Source organism: Triturus cristatus, chromosome 6 (assembly GCF_964204655.1).
Source record: "Triturus cristatus chromosome 6, aTriCri1.1, whole genome shotgun sequence".
NCBI lineage: Eukaryota > Metazoa > Chordata > Amphibia > Caudata > Salamandridae > Triturus > Triturus cristatus.
In genome coordinates, this window is record NC_140589.1 from 1241365700 (window position 1) to 1241381024 (window position 15325).

The window sequence follows — 15325 nt, forward strand, 5'->3', positions numbered from 1 at the left end:
CGGAATCTATTACTATCTGCCCTTCTGATGAACATTCGAGTCAAACCATTTTACATTTTGTATTTATTCTTGTCAGTTTTATCTTCCATTTACCAAGAAATTTTTAATACCTCTTTTGCACAGACACAAATTTTCCAAGTGCAAAGCGGCTTGGTATTTTCTGCAGCAACTCAATGACCATGATGTTTGCTTTGCTGTTGGGAGCTTTCTGAAGTGTATTTTAGCAAAGAGAAGAAGCATGCTGTTTTAATTCCAATGCAATTTACCATTCTTCTGTTTGGATTGTATCTGTATTGCTGCTAAAATGTCCACCCCTGCTGCTTACCCCTCTAAAGGATTGATTTTATTATTCATGTATTATTGGTTAATTATTTGCTGCTGTTGATGGCTGCTGTTGTTTTTTGCACTATTAGATAATATCTGCTGCTACTTATGAACCCAATCGCTTTGCATTGTCACTTTAGCTCCGAGAAAAAGTACAGTATTTGCTTGCTGTTATACTCTTTTTAAATGGAAAATGAGTTTTGTATTTGTTGAGATGTGTATGATTTTATATGATGTTTTTAATATGGTGTATCTTTTATGACCTGTCTTCGGAAGGATGAAGAAAGAATTGAATTAAATTGATTTGATTAAAAGAATTTGTACCAATGGTTAACTTAGGCAATACCTCAATTAGGAACAACCAAACTGTTATCAAATGCAAATCCTGTATTTGCCTCATGTTTTTACTGCCAAAATGACTTTTGATGAAAACCTCCTTGGTATTTATAGAAAGCACAAGCTATAACTAGTATATAGTGCTGTATGTTTAAAAACAAAAAAAATGCTTTCATTATTGTGTGGAATGACGAGAACACAGAATATATAAGTACTCTTGACACCAATACAGATTTATTTTTGTTCCTTCTCATGCATACAGGGGTGCATTTCAAACAGGCCAAGGACCATTGGATGCCCAAGTAAAGCTTTTAGAATTTACACTGGAGCAGAATTTTGAGGTTGTTTCTGTCAGCACCATCTCTGCAGTGATAGAGTCCATCACATTTCTTGTGCATCATTACATTACATGTTCTGACAAAGTGGTTTCTCGCAGTGGATCAGATGGCTCAGTGGGTGCCCGAGCTTGTTTTGGAGGGCTCTTTGCCAATATCATTCGTCCTGGTGATGCTAAAGCAGTTTGTGGAGAAATGACACGGGATCAGCTAATGTTCGATTTATTAAAGTTGGTAAACATTTTAGTGCAGTTGCCACTTTCCAGCAACAGGGAATTTAGTGCACGAGTGCCAGTTGCAAGCAGCACAACAGACAGCGTTTCAGATGAGGAGAAGGTTTCTGGGAGCAAGGATGGAAGTAGCAGCATTTCAGCAACTCAAGGAGCATCTGTGTTTGTGGCAGATTTGGTTCTGGCCAACCAGCAAATAATGAGTCAGATTTTATCTGCCCTCGGACAATGTAAAAGCAGTGCAATGGCCATGATAATTGGTAAGTATGTTGTAATGTAAAGGTACAGTTGCCTTTCAAGCCATGTAAAGCAAAATGTTCTATTATGTGCTTGTACAGGCTATCTAACACTCCCAACACATTACTTATCAAAACCAACTCAATAGACTAACATCTATAATCAATCTCTAAATTGTCCTCCTTGGATCTTGTGATTTTTGCAGTGCTTCTATGGTTTTATAACATACTTGTGTTTTCTGTTGAAAGGAGATGGAGAAGAATGACTATTTAAACTCTCCTTCCCTCTCCAACTAGTTACCACTCTCTTTAGACCATTAGCCAGTTTTTTAATCAATTTCCTCTTAATGATCTTGAACGTCTTCCGTAGCGCCTGCACATTGGGCCTGCAATTGGAATTAATTTCTGTCACTAAGTATTAGCTAGCTGTTAGCCTCTTAATTTGTCTATTCCCTGTTGCAAGGCTGATTCTGATCCTCACATAGACATATGCCTATTTGCATACTGAGCTGGTTAAGATACTCTGTTCCTTTTCCCTATTTTACTGTTCTCTGTAAATGACTGGTTAACAATGTGCAAGGTTTTATTGCTTATCAATTTTCTGTCATTAGGGAGAGAAAATCTGTATCAAGTGGGTAGTCTATATTATTGAACCTGGCATCTCATTTGATTGTCTAATATTGTACCCATCGCGAACAGCAAAATTGTCCCTTGTAGTAGCTGATAAAAATGCTAAGTATTTATTTGTCTTCCTTAACTCTTCAATGCTTGGGAAGAAGATGTAGCCTAATGGCTAGGGCTGTCAATCTCAAATCTGGGGAACCAGGTTCGAGTCTTGGCAATGACGCTCAACATTCTGTCATTCTGGGCAAATCACTTAATGTTGCCATGCCTAATTAAAATGAATGTGTCCTTGGATAACGCAACTGGTGCTCTTGTAAAGCTCTGACACCTTTGGGTCAAGTTTGTGCTATATAAAACTACGGGGGAAAAAATGCTTAAATACAACATTGTCTGATAGAGACGTCTAGCTGCAGATTCCTTACCTTTGAATTTCCCAGGCATCATACTGGATCTGGAAACTTTTGCATGAGCAGTACTCCTGCGTGCCGTCAGGGGGCTCAGTTCCATCCTGTGTGACATTGCCGACATCGTTGATGTTGGTTGTGACATCACGGTTATAGGAAGCTGGCTCTGTATATACTATGCCAAAGTAGGGTATAGTGTGCACAGAGTCCAGTGGCTCCCTACAGGCTTTACTGCGGCTAAAAAAGATAATACTAATGCTCTCTTTTGTGGTAGTGTGGGCGAGCAGTTAGGCTTATCAGTGGGCTGTGTTGTACACATACAGGCAAGAAATTATTACACACACTCAATGACTAAATCCGAGATCAATTGTTTGTAAAAGTATTACTTTTTTGTATATTTATTTTATAGAACCAAATATACTTTCTTGCAGTTAAATGTGTTTTGCAATGTCACCATTTTTCAATATCAAAAGTGTACACTTGGGGCACCTTTCAATCAGTACAGTTTTATCCTATTGGAGGAAACACAATCCACAATTTGCAGGTAAGTAACTATTTACAGTATTATGCTTTTGGGTGAAGAATCAGTACCAGGCAAGGTTCAGGTAAGTAACAAAACTGCACCAGCAGCGACACTGGGGCGGCCAGGGTGAAGAGGTAAAACCCGGGGTCCGGTGCCAATGTTATCCAATGAAGAAATGGGGCAATCGAAGTGGTACTACTTGCAGGCAATTAGCACAGTTTTGGAGCCCAGTCCTTGGGGGTTCAGGTAAGCACAGGGGCAGCCACAAGGTAGCCCTAAACTTACTCTCTCAGCAGCATGGGGCGGTCGGGGGCCGAGTGCCAACAGAGCATCGGGTTCCCAGTGCAAACTAATGGGGAATCTCGAACTTGGAAAAAGGCTGCAGGCTCAGTCTAGGAGGCTGATCAATAGAAACCTACATCTGCACAGATAAGATTGGATGAGCTGGGTCATTGCAACACCTTCTGTAGATCTCCCCAAGTACCAGGGGCTCCGGGTGCAGGGTTGTTCTTTGGCATTAGAAGTCAGCTTACCAAATGCGGTTGGGGTGGGGGTCGTCATGCAGATGCTGCAAGTGGCTTCATGGAGTCCGGCAGGGTTTAGCTCACAAGGGACTCTTGCATTTATTAATGAATCCTGGACTGGCATCAGTGTGGGTTCATTAAACTGAGATGTATGTTACCAAACATCTGGGAAATTGCTGAAGCCCTCAGGGAGCTGTGGAACTCATATTGACAAGCTCCCAGTCCATATACTCAGTATGGCTTCCCTGTGCACTAATAATGTCTAAGAATGGGCTTCTACACGGTAGGGGCATATCTGCTCATTCAGTTATGCCCTCACAAGAGGTATAGTGCACCCTGCCTTGGGGCAGTAAGGCCTGCTGTAGGGGTGTCTTAACTATGCTTCTTGCAGCGCTGGTAGGTCTGGCACAAAGGGAGGTGTGCCAGTTCGACTCTTCACTTTTATCTGCACCAAAGCACGCAGGCTACACTGGCAGTGTGTGTGTGTTTGGTGAGGGGTCTCTTAGGATGGCACATTATATTCTGCAGACCTTAGAGACCCTCGCTGGTCAAAAGGACCTTTGTGCCACTGGTACCCTTTTACAAGGGACTTACATGTGTTCCAGAGATGTGCCAATTGTGGAAACAAAGATACAGTTTTGGGAAGAAACACAGACACTGGGAACCTGGTTAGCATTAACCCAGTGCACACTCAGTCAAAAATGCATCAGAGTCAGGCAAAAAATGAGGGGTAACCATGCCAAAAAGAGTACTTTCCTACACCCCCCCTCCAATCGAAAGAGGGTGAGACTAACCTTTCCGAAGAGAGTCTTCATTGTCCAAATGTAAGAACATGGAAAGTCCATCTACATTGGCATGGTGTTAGAATTGGGAATCTCTGGTTGGCACAGGTATGCACTTGTGACAAGCAGGGACTCTTACTTCTAAGTCAGGATAAGGGGATCACCCTTTCAAATAACCCCTGCTCACCCTTTAGGTAGTGTGGCGCAAGCAGTCAAGACTATTCTCAGGGCGTCATAGGTTAAGCATTTGTGAACACCTACAGTAATACAATGACACACCACAAATGGACACCAGTCAAGGTTATATCAAAAATAGGTTTCTTTATATAAGGCTTAGCACAAGACCAGAATAACGATTAGAAATGACCACAGTATTATTTTAAAGTTCAATGTTCCTGTAAAAAGGCTTAAAATACAAAAATAGGCTTCTTTTACTCAATTCTGCTTCTTTTCAGGCTTTGTACGGTTCGTATCTGGGTGTGCGACTCGTCCGCATTAAAAACAAGGAAAGTACGAGTCAAACAATTGGTGCGGACTTCGGGGTCCGTGACGCGCACGCTGCGGTGCGAACAGAACAAAGTACCTTAAGTTCGTGGGGTCCGCGAAGGACAGTGCGGGACAAGTTGATGGGTCCGGGTCGTAGTTCGGCAGCGTATTCAGATGCTGGTCGGGTCGCGGCGTCGGGACGCGGCGTTGGTACGGGACCTTCGGTGCCGTACAGCGTACGGGGAGGATCAGCGTACTGCGGCTTCTCGGCTCTGAGTACGGCACGGTGCAGTACGTTAGCAGCGTACGGACCGTACCTGCGGGACGATGGAGCTTGGGTCCGGCGTACAGGGTTCGGCAGCCAGTGTTGTACGTCTCGAATCGGCGGGGAAGGTTAGGTGCAATGCGGCCGGGAGGGATACGGCGCGTACTAACGCTTTTGGATCAGCGTAGATGCACGGTGCCGGGCGGCAAAGACACGGCTTCGCGGCGGATGGGGTACGAGGCGTACTGGGGCCAAATCCAGCGGGAAACAAGCACAAATCGTCCAGGCAACTCAATTTTGGAAGGCAGATAAGTCCAATGGTCCTGGGACTCAATTCAGGGGGCAAGCTCTTCTTCCAAGCCCTTGGAGATTGTTGAAAAACAAAGTGCAAAGTCTCTTTCAGTCTTTTCCTCTCCTTTCTCAGCAAGGCACCAACTGCAGGCCAATCCCCCAGGTCAGGGAAAGTTACTCCTCCTTCAGCTTCTTCCAGGTCCTTCTAGTCAGGCAGAGTTCCTTCGTGGTTCAATCAGGATCTGATTTCTTAGGAGCAGGGCTCCTACATTTATACTAAGTTTCTTTTGTCTTTACAGGCCAGGGGGGCCTTTGCATAATCCCAGTCCAGTTCTTTTCAGTGAGGAGCACTTTGTTGTTGGGACTCTGGCTTCTTCTTTCAGCAGGCAGGGCAGAGACATCAGACGCTCCCCAGGGGGTGGAGCCAGCATTGTGGTGGCAGAGCACTGCCCTATTCAGGGTCAAGGTGCACTCCTCCCACCCATCCTGGTGTAATCTCTCTATTCACCACCTGGTAGCCCCAGCCTGTCTCCTGGAATTTCCCAGCCCTCTCACTCAAGCTACACACAAAGAAGATAGCCCTCCCCTCCAGAGGCGGACTGAGATGGTTAGGCACGCAAAGGCTAACTTTCTAAAAGTAGCATTTGCAAACCCAGGATATTAAAATAACCTTCACTAATAGATGTATGTTATTATTCTGAGTTCAGGCATACTAAACATGAATTTCTACCATGCTTCCTGAGCCTGCTAGGATTATAGAGTGTTATAATCTAGCAGCCCATTCTGGCCTATGGAGAGCAGGTAGCCTTACAATAGTGAAAAACGAAAATGGCTGTAATTCACTATTAGGACATACCACACACCTCAGGGCAGGTCCTACCTTATCCTTACAATGCACCCTGCCCTAGGGCCTACCATAGGGGAGACTAACATTAAGGCAAGGGAAGGTTTAGGGACTGGCAAGTAGGGACACTTGCCCAGTCAGCATGACAGTACCAGACTGCATGCAGGTTCTGCAATGGCAGACCTTAGACATATTTTACCAGGCTGCTTCTGTGGGCGGCACAACCAGTGCTGCAAGCCCACTAGCAGTATTTGGACATACAAGCCCTTGGCACCCCTGGTGCACTCTACTAGGGACTGATAGTAAACCAAATAAGCCAAACATGGAAGTCAATTCACATAATACATTTTACCATAGGGAGAGCATATGCACCTTAGCACTGATCAGCAGTGGTAAGGTGCCCAGAGTCATAAAACAGCCAACACCAGGTCAGAAAAAATACAGGAGGAAGGCAAAAAGTTTAGGGATGACCCTGCAACACGGGCCAAGTCCAACACATGGGCAGTCCCAGGTCTGTGTTCCACTGTTAAGTCCATTCCCTGTAGGGAGATGGACCACCTCAAATGTTTTGGGTTCTCACCTTTCACCTGCATAAGCCATCTTAGAGGTCTGTGGTTGGTTTGCACAAGGAAGTGAGTACCTAACCGGTATCGTCTAAACTTCAGGGATCAGACCACAGCCAAGGCTGTTGCAGGGATTCTGCGGAGTCACAGAACTATGCTTGGGACCATAGAACCTTAGGAGGCAGGAACTGAGTTATCCCACCACCTTTGTACCCATGAGCCCAGGACGAACCACCTGTAATGTCTAACTTGCCCTCCTACTCACTCACAGAGGAACAAATAATTAGACACCCCAGAACTCAGCATTCCCAACCCTCTCAGGGCTTGCGGTGACAAGACACACCCTTTTGCTCTCACGCTCGTACTTGTCCACAATAAGATATGACAGACATGAGAAAAGTTTAAAATATTAATTTTAACTATCGTTCTCTAGTGTGCAGTATACATGCCACAAAAAGTAAAACGATGCCTAACACAAATACGGTCAGCATAGTAAGTAAGCCATAAATCGTAAAAGAAGCTGTCGTGATATTAGATAGGTTAGACTAACCCTTTCCCCTTCCACAGAAGAAAAGTGATTATATATGAGAAGATCTCTGGGTGTTTTCAGCGGACCCCGTACCTTAGCATACACAGATGAAAGTTCTGCATCTCTGTTGTAGTCGCAATGCTTTCCATGTAAAATCTATCTCCAAGTGCGTATTCACATGTCTGTGCATACCTATATTACAAAGAGGTCATCTTCCCCCATCGCAGCTGCATTTATGTATCTGATACAGACATCTAGCCACAGATTCCTTAACTTGTACACTCTCCCCAGGCACCAGATGGGATGTGGAAACATTTCTTAGCAGTATTGCTAGGGGGGGCACAACTACGCATGATGTTGACTCCGGATATGACGTCAACGGAGCCCTATACGTTCCCTCTGGCTCGCTGATGTCAGTTTCTTCTTTTTCCACACTGCACACAAATTAGAAGTAGCTTATCTCTAGCCATTTTTAGCCTGCTGTGACAAACTTTTCTCGTCTGAAACAGTGTGCCAAATTCCTTATGCCCTCTGGGTTTAAGTCTTGTGGGTCCTGTGCTCTCCAAATGTCTGGTACGGACTGACATTCTATCTGTATGTGGTGCTTGGGCTAGCACCATGGTGCCGACGAGTGTGACGCCTGCCAGTGGTTGAATCCGAAGGCCCTGCGTGAGTGGCGCATGAAACATCTGACGGTGCTGTTTTCGCGGACCTCTACCTCCTCGCAGCGTCGGTCCTCCTCCCGATCCAGGGGTCATTCCAGTGAGCGCTGCTCTTCTCCCAGTGGTTGACGGCAGCGGTCACAGTCTCAGATTACCTCTCATGGTAAGTGGTGTCTTAAGAGATCGAAGTTCCGGGCCTCTGCGGATTCTTTGACTCGCAGTGTGGAAATGTGGATTTTCCTGATTCGTTATGTCCCCTATCTTGGACCCCAACGGTTCTATGTGCATGTCACAAGTACATGTATGTTCCCTCCAGTTTCCAAAACGCAAACATATGTGCGTCCACCGTCAACATGTTCTCTGTCAGATCCGCCATCAATGGGCTGGATATTCGATTCCTAAGTATGAAAGGCCACCGACTTTATATGGCTAAGTTACTCCATTTTTACAGTTCAGGCAAGTAGGCCCGATTCTGTCCTCAAAGCCTTCCCTGCTCTCTGTCTCTGACAGCTTCAGCTTGAGCTCGCATCTGTATCCATGAACTTTGTCCTACTCCCTGTGCAGCTAACGGTGCCTGCCTCGGCCAGTTTTGCCTGCCTGCCAAGAAGCTGTATTTCACCTTCGAATTATCTACTTTGCTCTTCAGCCGATGCATTCCTGTCTAGTGATTTAGGTAAACATTTCCTTTATCTCACAAGCAAAGGACTCGGCCTTTCCGTCCTCCTGCAAGTAATTCATAGCCCTGTTGCCATGGAAAGTTTTCTGCCCCTCGCATCTCATATAGACACTTAGACGCTTGTACACGCACACACAGTCAGTATAGAATAGATTCTGTCCGAGAGTCTTTTCTTGTGGATAACATAGTTCTCTAAACATAGGATGTTAGATATGATTTGGGATTAGGTTGACTTGACCCCCCAGACTTCTCGTCTCCACATGTAGAGCTAAATGTCAAGTCCCCTTCACTCCCTAGTTGCACGTCAATCACACGTCATGCTGCTGCGCGCGCATCTATGTTAAGTATTATCTTATAGATCCACCTATGCATGATAATCAGAGCCAATCATGTTTCTTTCTGCTCCTTATTACGCCTAGTTTCGATTACGTACCACTATGTCATTCCTCTTATCAATTGTTACGCCTTTTGCATTCGTTTCATTGTAATGTATGACCTATAAAAGTTACTTCTTGTCAATAAAGTATTGTACTTCACTTCCTGAACCCTCGTGGTGACGGAACCTGAAGGCCGCCACTCGAGTCGGCCATTTTGGAATAAAGGCCATTCAGAAAATCTCTTATACCACGGATTCTGCCTCTTGTTATTCTGAGCTATTTTACTTTATTTTAGATTCCGTATGAAATTCAGTCAAGGTAAAAAGATATATTTACCACATAATGGCGCCCGAACAGGGACACTTTCTCATCTCACGCGCCGGCGGTGCGTTGCAGGCCCGGTCTCCTGCCACAGCTGGACGGACCATAAACGCGTACCAGCAGGATTTCCTGTAAGCTCCCTCCGGTCAAGCGGGGGCGACTGAGGCTGCGATCAACCCAGACGAGGCGGTGAGAAGTGCGAAGTATCCCGACCAGAGCCTAGCTGAGAGAGCAAGATCCGAGGTATACAGAGGCCCACCAGGTTTTCGAAATCCCGATGTCCAGAGGGTCCGCTATCCGCAGTCATCGAGTCCCGTCCATTCTCTGAGGCCTTCCGTTTCAAGGAGCTACCCGGTGAGTACCATCGCCGGGGAGGCGTGTTGACGCGCACATAGGTTGTGCCGGTCAAGACGGATTTGGGTACACAAATCCGGTCTGCACTGTTTAGCAGTGTATATGTACTGTTTAGCAGTATATCAAGTATTCCGAAGTATCTAGTTATTGTCAAGAATTCTGCTTGGTGATTAGTTATGCAGACTGTCATCATTGTTGGTCATTTTTAAAGGTTAAAATGTTTAATGTTTAATGTTTAATGTGTTAAAAATGTCCTACATATTGTGGTATGAATGATTGTTCATTGTTGTGCTTTTTTTTGTATTAAGTGTGTTCAAGATTAAGTATCAGATCAGTTGTCAATATGCCGCTCTTTTCGAAGTTAAGACAGATTACTACTAGAAAAGGGGTGCTTGAAGAAGCAGCTCCTATTCCTCCTAGGGACACTCCAGGGCATTTTATGTATCACAAGCATGGCTTAGATGCCATATTGTTTCTTGATCTATGGGTAGATTATACCAAGGGATTGCCGGAAAGTCAAAGGTGGCCCGCAGCGGGAACCTGGGATGCAGAGTGCATCATGAAAGTGGAGGAAGAGTTATGGAAAAGAAAAGTCAGACAGTCACAGAAAGACGCTGTTGAGTTATGGCGTAAAGAATCTCATAGACGTACAGAAAAAGCACGTAGACAAGAAGAGAGGAGTAAAGAGAGTTCAAAGGAAGTTCAAGAAAATATATTAATTGAGGAAGGTATCCGAGTGAAATCAGAACAAGTAGATAGACAAAGAAACGCTCTTATGAGTGGTATGTATCCTCTCCTAGCCGAAGGACTACCTAAGGCTGTTCCAGAGATGCCAAAAGACTTGCCACCCCCATTATTTCCAATTAAGGTACATCCAAAAGGGCATCCCAGAACCGCAGAAGATGTTTTTCTTTCCTCATATCTAGATGACGCAGCTCCCGAGTATGCTAACCCCACACCACATAGACCGTCTGGCGGAGGGGTTCAACGTCAGGATCAGGTATCTGTCCCCGTGCAACAGCAAGTCCCGACACGAGCTCCGGCAAGCACATCTGTTTCCGCATCTGTCCCCGCAATCGATTCTACAGTGGTATCGACACCTATAGTTGCTGTGTCACGTTCGACGAATCCATTCACACCCGACGCCCCTGAAGGGGCCACGGGAGGTGCAAGCAATACTTTTACGCCACCTAGAATAAATAAACTTGTTTTTCAAGAATCAGCGCATTCACGTACACCCAAATTCGTAAGTGAACGTACGCTTAAGGAACTCCTTATAGATTGTAGATATGACCCGGTGGTCGGTAAAGAGGACGAAATGGTCCTGGCATCATTACGTATCAGACGAGCCGCAGAGTATTTAGCGAGGTTACCAGGAATGACTACGCATCTAGATAACATATATCATTTTGTCCAAACAGGGCGAGACCCAGAATGTATTAACAGAGCTATGGAATTCCAGAAAGTAGAGATACAGGGGGAACTGTTACGTTTCCTCATAAACTGTGTGATCAGAAATAAAGACCGTCCGGGGGTAGACCCGAATACAATGCTTATTCTTACAAGATGGAGCCAGAATATATCAGAAGGGAGACACGATAAGAAAAACTGTATAATAGCCATGTGCCGAAAAATCCGTAGAGAAATAGAACGTATTCACGAAGAAAGATTGGAAACAGACGAGTTCGAGCAAGATGAAGTATCCGAATCAGGGAATTCCACAAGACAGTCAGAAACCATAGCATACGTAGGCAGAGGAAGATCCTGTGATAATACTAGATGCTTTTCTGATCCCATACACTCAGAATGTCCAAATAATAGCAGAACGTATCCGACGCCTGTAATAAATTTAAAGTCTCCTGAACATTTGTTCCAAGCCGCAGATAAACTACTACGAGAACGAAGGGGTTACCACCTCCTCGATTCCATGGATGAGCAAGAATTGGCCAGATCAGCCGTTCACTGGATTGACAGTCCTGGAAAATACGGTGATAAGACCGTAGCACACACGTTTTTTAACCTTAGTGCAGATGAACAACGTTTAGCTGGAATCTATATGATTCAGCAACTCCTTACACTATATAAGAGCCAACATGCTGACCCTGGTCCTTTACCTGATATATTAACGGAACTACTCACGAACAGATGGAAAGGTTCTAGTAACAAGTTAATTAAAGAAATATTAGTGTCACGTAAACAGTATGTCCTTTTTGTAAGTCCGGATTCTTTCTCGCTGCCCCGCAGAGAAAGAACGCCGTATTATATGGATAGACAAAATCCCTTACGAGAAGTGCACCCAATAAAAGGCGAAGACAATGAGTTTCACCGTGTATTTGTATACACACCCATATCAAAAATTGAATTGTTAGAAATGAAGAAAGTAGTACCAAGTCATGACAAAGACCCAGCGGGTTTCCATCGAGAAATTAAGGACATGTTGCTGATGGGAGAGTATACCTATCCTGATATTATGACGATATTAAAGGTGCTCTTACCTGCTGGCATTTATGAAAAACTGAAAGAAAAAGAGTGGGAAGTGGGAGACCAAAAGATAGATTGGACAGCATTAGAGACGGAAGAAAAGGCCCGAGCTGCAGGTTCAGGGCTCGGGGACAAAGTCAAAGCATTACCAGGTTTACTAGTACAAGTACTGCCACGTTTATTAACTACGAAAAAGGAAGATTGGGGTGCAATCACGGCCTGTAAACAAAAGCATGATGAAGACACAAGTGACTATTATGCCCGATTTGAAAAATGTTTTGGAATAAATAGTGGTATAAAAACAAGTAGTGAGTCGTATCCACATTTATTTGTGACAAAATTAGTAGAAAATGCTTTACCTCCAGTAAAGAATAGAATATTGAAATTCGAGAGTACCTGGCAAAGTAACACTCCGTCACAAATGCTACAAATGTTACAGTATCATCACAATAGAATTAGAGATGAACAAGAACACGAACAAAGACGTATGAAAGATACAAAAATGAAAATGCTAGTGTCTCAGACAGTACCGGCTGAAGGACATAAAAAGGGTATGACACATTCCGATTCAGCAGGACCGGTGAAAGGGACATGCAATTATTGCAAAAAGCCAGGTCATTACGTACACGACTGTCCAGTTTTAAAACATAATATCGCCATAGGTAAAACACAAGAAAGATCACGGCCACTCAGACAAGATCAGAATGAACAAGGAACTATGCCGCATTCCCAGGCCATGCCAGCCGCACAACAGCCAATACAGTTTGTGCCAGCTGCACCACCGTTGCCTGTTACTGCCACACAAACCACAACACGACAAATGTATCAGACTGCACAGTATGAATATCCTGAGTATCAGCGTTACGCATGAACCAGCCTAGAGAGGGAAGTTGACTTACCGCTTATCGAGATTCCTGTAGATCAAGAAGGACCTTATGTACATAGTGAATTATTAGGTCAAGATAGAAAATTCTTACTCGATACAGGGGCAAGTCGAACAACTATAAAACGTAGTGAAGTTCCAGGGGCACCCCTCTCAGGCTCTCAAAATGTTTCCCTTGGTTTTTCAGGAAAACCTATTGTTAATGAAGTATCACAGCCTCTTCCACTTACGATAGGACCTTTGACACGAACTACAGATTTATTGCTTACTAAATCATGCCCAGAAAATCTGTTAGGAATTAAAACTCTGAAAGCCCTAGGAGCCATAATATGTTGTTCTCCGGGAGGAATAAGGTTGTCTTTACGTGATTTTAAAGGTCACTATGTGTCTAGAGACATGGATCCCCGACTACAGACTTTACCAGCACATCTATGGGCACAAGGCCCTACTGATGTTGGTTGCATGAACATTACACCATACCGAGTTACACTCAAGGCAGGAGTGGTATTACCACGATTGCGACAATACAAGTTACCGCAAGATGCTGTAGTGGCTTTGCTGAAAATCATTGATGAGTTAATTGCCCAAGGAGTAGTTGTAGAAACAGACTCCAATGTATGTAATTCGCCGATAATTCCGATTCTTAAACGAACTGACCCTACTGCTCCGCCAGTATACCGATTGGTTATTGATTTGCGTGAACTAAACAAGTGCATTGTGCCACAATTTCCTGTGGTCCCCGATATATCATCATTATTGACAGCAATTGATTCCGAAGCAACATTCTTTACTGTAATTGATCTCAAGAATGCCTTTTTTAGCGTCCCAATAGATCCGGAAAGCCAATATTTGTTCGGATTCAGTTTAAATGGGCGCAGCTTTAAATTCTCACGCGCTCCCCAAGGATTCACAGAAAGCCCCAGCATCTACAGCCAAGCACTGAAACGAGAACTTGACAGTATCCACATGCCAGTCAACACTGCACTGCTTCAATATGTCGATGATCTGCTGATCACCGCGAGAAGCGAACCTGAATGTGAAAAGGCTTCTCTAACAGTTTTACATTTTCTAGCCGACAAGGGGCACAAGGTGTCTCCTTCTAAGCTGCAATTCTGTGTCCAGCGAGTTGTTTATCTTGGTCACTCGCTGTCCAAGGAGGGAAGGCAGCTTACACCAGATCGCATCCAGTTAATTGCTAACATGTCAATACCCCAGACACAAAAGGAGGTGCGGGCTTTCATAGGCCTCACTTCATATTGTAGGCAGTGGATCCCTCAGTACGCATTTCTAGCAAAACCACTCATTCAGTTAACCACACAGGAGGCAGCCACATCGACTGTTCTCCCTTGGACTCAGGAACATACACAAGCTTTTGAAAGCCTAAAGGAAGCTTTATGCCAAGCACCTGTTTTAGCAACACCATGTTATAGCAAACATTTTACACTCTTTGTTACAGAACGCGAAGGTACTGCTTTGTCAGTACTCACTCAGGATCAAGCAGGATCACGCAAGCCATGTGCTTATTTTTCCAGTACATTAGATCCCGTAGCTCAGGCTTTGCCCGCGTGCCTGAAATCAGTGGCAGCAACAGCTTTAGCAATCAGACAAAGCGATGCCATAGTGTTAGGACATCCATTGACAGTACAAGTACCACATGCAGTAGAAGTTCTTGTGAACCGAACACAAACACAACACTTGACCATAGCAAGACTTACCGGTTATGAACTGACATTGTTTCAGCCACACATAGAGATCCGACGGTGTAATACATTGAATCCTGCTACACTATTACCTGTAATTGGAACAGACCCACTAGCTCATGATTGTGTTGAAATTATTGAAATAAAGACGAAACCTAGACAAGACTTGACAGACGTTCCATTGTTAGATCCAGACCTGACGTTGTATGTAGATGGATCGTGCATGAGAGCAAGTACAGGAGACTTAGTGGCCGCGTATGCAGTCACAACAGACACTGAAGTTATTGAGACAAATTGTATAGATACTTTGTCAGCCCAAGCAGCAGAACTTATTGCTCTAACACAAGCCTGTATTCAAGCCACAAATAAGAAAGTTAATGTATACACTGACTCACGTTATGCATTCGGAGTTGTACACGACTTCGGCGTGCTGTGGCGAGAGAGAGGTTATTTAACCTCCCATGGTGCCCACATTCAGCACGGAACCCTCATTCATGCCTTGTTAGACGCAATACATCTACCAACTGCCATATCGATTATGAAATGTAAAGCACACACGAAGGTTACTGATATCA

At 44.4% G+C, this 15325-nt stretch overlaps 1 protein-coding gene across 1 annotated transcript in view; it reads left to right on the plus strand.

The window, feature by feature from the left end:
• The window catches only part of BIRC6 (baculoviral IAP repeat containing 6), a 1973616-nt gene that overhangs the window by 1277293 nt on the left and 680998 nt on the right, over positions 1-15325 (plus strand). The window contains exon 46 of the mRNA XM_085609819.1: positions 923-1485. Within this exon, the coding sequence (XP_085465945.1) occupies positions 923-1485 (563 nt within the window). The remainder of the gene's footprint in view (positions 1-922; positions 1486-15325) is intronic.